The following is a 7,261-nucleotide window of genomic DNA, read 5'->3' on the forward strand; positions in this document are numbered from 1 at the left end:
GTCATGTTGACAGTTTTTTCGACTCACGTGGGGTGGTGTGTCGTGAGTATGCACCACGAGGCCAAACCATCGCAAAGGAGAACTACCAAAAGGTCCTTCGTCGTCTTTCCGATACAGTGCGACGCAAATGACCGGATCTGTGGTCGATCAAAACTTGGCAGCTCCATCGTGATAACGCATCTGCCCATTCTGCGCATCTGATTCGGGCTTTCGTCGCCAAACACAATACTCCTGTGGTTCATCACACTCCGTACTCTTCCCACATGGCTCTGTGTGACTTTTGGCTATTTCCCAAGCTGAAAATGCCGCTAAAAAGAACCCGAATTTAGTCGAGAGAAGACATCGTGCGAAATCCGATGGACCAGCTGATGGCCATTCCAAAAGATGCGTTCCAGCAGTGTTTCCAGCAATGGCAGGAACGCTGGGAGAAGTGTATACACTACCAAGAAGACTACTTTGAAGGGGATTAGGGTTTTGTATCTTAAAGTCAATAAATTTATTTTTGCCGACCAAAGGTCCGATACTTTTTGAACAGACCTTGAGTAATGCTGTTTCTAGAAGAACAGCTATTAATAGCAGGGACAGCACTCCAATGTCACATGCCTGGATAGCAGTATTTGAGCACATTTAGCAACCATGTAATCTTATAATATAATTGAGATGGGTTGATAATAATGATAATAATAAGCACAGAGCCCAAATGGTAAGGAGTTGAAAGTTGAAATTTGGTACATAGTTAGGGAATGTACACTAAGGGATTTTTCAAAATTCCCCCCACGGGAGAGGGACAGGATTACCGTGAAGAACTCAGCTTCTATTATACTATTTTAGATGCAGATTTTTTGCATTTTTGATTGTGGTTTAATAGAGTATGCCATGAGAATGCATATTAAAAAGGAATTTTATGAAATTCCCACTGCAGGAGAGAGAGAGAGAGAGAGAGTTAAGGATTACCCCGAAGAACTCAGCTTCTACTATTTTATATGCCTTTTTTGCATTTATGCGGGAAATCGAACATATTTTTAGACCCTTCTAAAATTCTCAATGATATGTAGTGTTCCATCATATATAAAGTTGACACGGAAAGTGCATGTGCATAAGTTTGCTTTATTCTAACTCTTCATCTTAATGTTCGATTTTATGTTCGAATTTATATTTATGAATGATTCTGGGAGATCCAGCTTATTTTTCATATTTATTAAACCTGAAGAAGAACCCAGAAAGAGTTATGAAAACATTTATTATTTATCATTTAGTGGTACTACACACCAGTTGGTGGTTGCAGTGAGTCTTATTTATTGTTATCCCAGTGTGGTAAGCAGATATCTACAAATTCTCAAGTCTTGAAAGAGGGGGGACCTAATTCTTGCACCCGGTGAAAACAAGCAAGATCGGCAATAATCTTAATCTTTGCTATTGTTACTTTTCGCCCAAGCAATGCTGGGCTCATCTGCTAGAATTTTATAAACAGTTTGGTCTTAGTACATTTATTGTTTTTTTATGACTTTTTCTTATCTATAGTTATTTACATTTTTTGTGTATGTTATTTTTCCTTTTTATTCATTTTAATTTACAATGTATTACTGTGCTCCTGCAGATGCAAACTTCTTATGCAACAAACATTTTTGAAAATTTAACTTCTCGTTCAATTTGCATTCTACCACTAGAACCTGAGGATAGCCTTTTTAAAGGTTGAAAACATTTGTTTTTCAATAAATGCTTTTGTTCTTTTCACTGGATATTGGGTTTGGAAGTGTTCTTATATTGCATACATTCAGTTTGAAGTAATATTTCTGTAATATAAATAAGGCATAATAATAAAAACAGCCGAAAAATTTTATAAATTATTAACTTTTAATCTTGAAGAATAATACAAACAGTTGACATGGTTCTGTGACAATCACTTGTCATTTCTATATGTATAATATTAAATTGTCGGTTACAAAGCCTTTGTAAATTTCCATAATGTTCCATCGCCATTAGGCCTGGAGGGGAAATAAACCCAGCGTGGAAGCAGGAAGGGTATATAATGACTAAGGTAATCTCTTAACAAACCTTTCACTGGTGGGAAATATGAATAATTGTCCACGCAAACATTTTCAGATCCCTCCTGGGACCTTTTTTTCAAGCTACAATTCATCTGTAAAGGACAAATTGTAGTTTGAATCCTGCTGATCTTCCTTCTAACGAATCTTTACAGACGAATCGTAGCTTGAAAAAAGGACCCAGGAGGGATCTGAAAATGTTTGCGTGGACAATTATTCATATTTCCCACCAGTTAAAGTTTGTTAAGATATTATTTTACATTAATCTGGTGTGTGAAGATTCTTTATAATGACTAAGGGTTGAGAAAAGAGCTCTTTTTCATTTTCGGTGTTATTGTATTTGCAGGAAGCAGACGAAGGCAACCAGCAACAGCAGGACTGTGCAAAGGAAGTGTAAGGAAGTCAATGGACTTGATTCCAATCAACAAGACGAGGAAGAGATGACAGTGCTTATTCAAAATAAGTTTTTGAAGAAGCTCTCCCATTTTAGCATCTACCCTTCCCTGCATTTTGAATGTCTACAAATAATAAGATAATCTTCAAAAAAAAATTTACTGGATTAGAATAATACATTTTCGAATAAAATTTTTGAATGACTGATTGTGTGGGAATCTAAAGCATTGTACTTTTAGAAAACCCTCTAATTATTGTGTGTGAGGGATTTAATATTACAGGATTGGATTTGATGTTAACTCAAGTTTGAGTTAAAATAAAAACTGACAGTTCTACAACAATAACTCCCCTGGATAGTAACCCCCAACAAAAACTCCCATGTAAAAACTCCCAGGGAATAAACCCTAATTTTAAATGTTGGCAAACTAAATCAAATAATATGCTAATGTCACACACGTGAAATTTTTGGAATAAATGTCTTAAATCGATGACAATAACATAATTTTAATAGCACAAGACTAGCATATCCCTCTTTTAACTTTGAAGGTTATTAATTAATGATAAAGTCAAACTAGCACTCTTAATTTAATGAAAACTCATTTTTCCACAAAAACACATTAATAGGGTAAATAATATTAAATATCTTTTTTTATATTTTAACAGTTTGGCAATAGCCAGTTAATGTAATACTTAATGCACTGTCAATGAACATTTTAGGACTCCCAAATCTTTAGGTAAAGCACCTACTGTTTACAGCATCACCCTGCTCACTCCTTTATCTCACCTATAACAGGTTCGAAACAACAAACTATAAAAACTTTTAAATAATAATGATAAAAAAAGCCAATAATTATTAAATTTGGCGTTGTTTATAAGAAAACGAGGAAATGATTTATTTACAGCATTGGTGATGACCGATTCCCAACAACGAGAAAAGCGTACAAAAATTGTTGGTTACGTTCGTGATATTATACCACAGTATTCAAATGAAATCTTTAAAAGCTATTTTCGTAGTCACGATTAAAAATTTGCTCATTTAAAACAGCAAAAAACTGATTATTATTTGGTAGTCGAAAAAGATACTTTCTCAAGGAAGCATCCATCTTGTAAGCAGTATTTTTAGCGTGGTCGAGAGGTTCTGCTAGTACACTGAAAGTGCACCTTAAGCGCACTGACAGTAGGCTTAATAATTGAGCACATGCACTAAAAGCACTGCAAGTATGCTGAATAAAAGAAAGTGCAAATGATTTCAGAGCCTCAAATCAAATTAGTTACAAAGATTTAGACTAATAAATGTAGATCTTATAACCAAAAATATTTTCAATGGCTAATTAGACAATTTCTGTAAAATATTTTGTTTTTGTTGTTTATTATAAAATAATCGGTTATCTTCTTTTGTCATTATTCATACATAATACCATGCAAAAAACTTTGATATCATCAATCTTACCTTTTGGTGTTGTGCTCAGATCTGAATCCGAAGAACGTCTCTGTCCGCAAGACAATCCAACTTTGGCCGGCGACTGAGATAATTTTGTGGGCGTGTGGCCGGTCGGAGAACTCGGTCCCGCATTCGTCACGAGAAGAGCATCTTCTGGAACGGGAGACCTGGGATACAGGGGAGCAGAGCTTATACGCTTCAGTCTCGAGCACGGGGATTTCGATCCCAAATGGGACGATATTTTTTTCACCCGATAAATTGCTTTATTAGCAAAAGCAGGAATTCTTTCAATCCTTAAATTTTCTGTGCTAGTTAAATATTCTGTATCTTTCACAGGAGAAAACACTTCAGAGTGAGCTTTTGATAATGAATTCGACTGAAGCTGAAATACTAAGTCACATTCCTTTTGGGCATTTCTTACTGCAGAACGACAGAAGACAGGAGATGGAGACCGAGAACAAGACAGATTTAGTGCAGGAAACATACTTGAAATAGGGACAGCGGTGACAGCGACAGATGCAGAAGATGCTACTCGTCTCAAAGAAGTCACCGACGTGGTAGGAGATAATCTATATACATTTAGGATGAAGAGAGGAAAGCAAAAAGTTTGAAGAACTTTATACATTGAAAGTTACAAAATAAATGTTAAAATTTATGAAAATGTTGAAGTAGAAAGAATTGGAAGAAAAGAATAAGGTAAGAAATATTGAGAAAAAATAATTTTTAATTTGCCTCCATCTCCATTTTTCACATTCATATTAAGCTTTTCAATCACAATTATTCACAAAAACTAGATGAATCTTTCATATATCAATACAAACATAACCTTAATTAAACACCAGCACAAATTTAGTTCATTTTGACAAATGTTTTTTGATCTAATGATAGATCTTCATCAGATTCCTAAATTTAAATTTTGTAACAATTGCACATACATTCCAAAGTAGAATTTTAAGCTTTTAGACCTGATGCAGATCTATCGTTAGATCAAAAATGTTTCATCAAAGTAAATTAAAGTTGCGCTGGTGTTTAATTAAGATCAATGTTTGTATATAAACTTTTCAATGCTAGATTATTTGAATTACTAGATTATTATTTTATTATTTAAATGTTCACTACTTCTTATGACAATTTCATTTTCTATATCAAAAGCTTGAGTCAAAATAGTTTTACAAATATTCAGATTATTCTGTATAAAAAAACTTAGTTCACACTAAAATAAAAATGTTCCTTCAACAAGATGATAATAGTATTTTCCTTATATTATATAAGAAAGCATTATTAACATTTTTACTGTCTTGTAATTAATAATTATGTAAATTCAAGAGTTTTCTATAGAATAATTCTGACCAACTGATAACTGAGGGAACCAAACACTTCTTTCAGTGGAACATATGATTTGTAAAGTAATGTAAATACATAGGGTGGGCATCACACTGACAAATGTACATACATGAGGAGAATAACTCAATATCAAAAAAGGTATAAAAAAATATTTTATTTCTCTGCGAGCACTTTTGACACTTATGAATGTCATCTTCAGACAAAAATACGGATCAAATTGTTTTTTTGAACAAATTTTAAATTACTGACTGAAACGGCCTTAACTGAATCGACAAATTTTAAAATTACAATCAGAAACAATATTAACCAAATAGAGTGTAAAATTTTTTAGAAAAAAAATATTTAAAAGCTTAATTTTAAAAATTACATAACATCTACGTTCATGCACTTAAATATGCAAAGAAGGTGTGAGAAGGTGGAGAAACACAGTTAATCAGAATTATTTAAGAGCTTATACAAGCTGATTCAAATTCCAGGTAACTCAAGCTTGAGAGAGTTGCATGGGGACACTTGATAAGTGGACTGTTAAATGTAGATTTTGGTTATATCCCTCTGGTGATGAATTATTTTGAAAAATTTTTGTTTATAGAATTTGCACTTATCAAGTGGATATAAAGGCCTGAAATTGCCTAACTGGACAGGATGAAAACTCAAGACGTCTGTAAGATCCGCCGGTTTCAATTTTTTACTTTCTTGTTTTAATTGGATATTTTTGTGTGTTTTTTAAGGAATGTTTCAACCTGATAACCTAGAGAAAGATCCGGTCGTCTATGGTATTCTGGAACACGTGATTAGAATAAATGGTGGTTTTCAAAAAATTATTTTTGGACAGACTGCATCTTTTTTGATTAACTTAAAATTATCATCTGGCAAAATTCTACAGTTGATGAAAATGATTTTACACATAGGTGCTAACATTTTTGGAATATAATAACAATATCAAGCATTTTCATTATTTTATATCTTTAGGATGTAATACCAAAATATATAAAAGTAAACATACTAAAACATTTTTTTAATAATCGAGTTCTTTCCTTTTACACATTTTGTTTCTAATTTTTTCTTAGAAAAGTCAAAGAGAAGAGAGAGATAATAGGTGACTTAGGTTCAATATTTGCCTTGATAATGATTTAAAATGTTTAAAAATGTTGCCTTTAAAATTTGAAACAGATAAGTAAAAATGCTTGCTTATTCTCTTTTCATATAAGTACATTTTAAAATATAAAATGATTAAATCCACATATTTCTTCAGTTCATAATTAAACAGCTCAAAGAAATAACCTCTCTATTAAATTTTCAAATTTTATCAAAGTTTGTTGAGTTTTCTTTTAATGATAAAAATATCATTACAAAACAAATTTAATATAACTTTTTAAAATACATTTCATAAAATGGAAAATTGGAATAAAACTACTAAGATTCTTTGAGTAATAATTTGGCTAAACTTTGATAATGATACAAAATAGTGGCTTAACTGTACCTTTAAATCAAGTTATTCAGTTTCATTAACTGCAATTTAGTTAAAATATGATGTGAAAATTTTCCTCCTTTCAACACTACTTTGCGATCACTAGTGTCAACTGTTTTTCAATTATTTCTCAATAAATGATGATATTAATTAATATGCCTTTTCGTCCTTTTTTATAACTCTATTTAAAGTTTATTTTGTATTACAAGTACAATCTATATATTAACAGGACTTATTATACTGGAATTATGGATGCAGATATTTAGTCTTACAGTTCAAAAATAATGTTCTTTATTTAGTTCACCTGAACACATACACTTTAAACATGTGTTTCGGACTTGCTCGTCCCTCTTCAGCAGGCCTTCCAACGACACTTTCTATAATTAACAACAATCAACAATAAAAACATTTTCGGTACAATTATCACTAAAACTAGTTAAGAACACAGACATTTCCCGACAATAAATATTTAAAAATTCTTACAATTTCTGTATTGCCTATCTTCACTATCCTTCCACCTACACTTACTATCCACAGCAACCATACGATTTGACACATTCCTAATTTTTT

At 32.3% G+C, this 7,261-nt stretch overlaps 1 protein-coding gene across 6 annotated transcripts in view; it reads right to left on the minus strand.

Annotated features, from left to right (window-relative positions):
- LOC111638452 (C2 domain-containing protein 5-like) overlaps positions 1-7,261 on the minus strand; it is a 112,125-nt gene that overhangs the window by 33,456 nt on the left and 71,408 nt on the right. For all 6 annotated transcript variants that reach the window (XM_023384172.1, XM_023384169.1, XM_023384173.1 and 3 more), the window contains one exon: positions 3,889-4,046. In XM_023384172.1, the coding sequence (XP_023239940.1) occupies positions 3,889-4,046 (158 nt within the window). The remainder of the gene's footprint in view (positions 1-3,888; positions 4,047-7,261) is intronic.

This window comes from Centruroides sculpturatus, unplaced genomic scaffold, assembly GCF_000671375.1.
Source record: "Centruroides sculpturatus isolate CEXI.00-Female unplaced genomic scaffold, Cexi_2.0 scaffold1252, whole genome shotgun sequence".
Lineage (NCBI taxonomy): Eukaryota > Metazoa > Arthropoda > Arachnida > Scorpiones > Buthidae > Centruroides > Centruroides sculpturatus.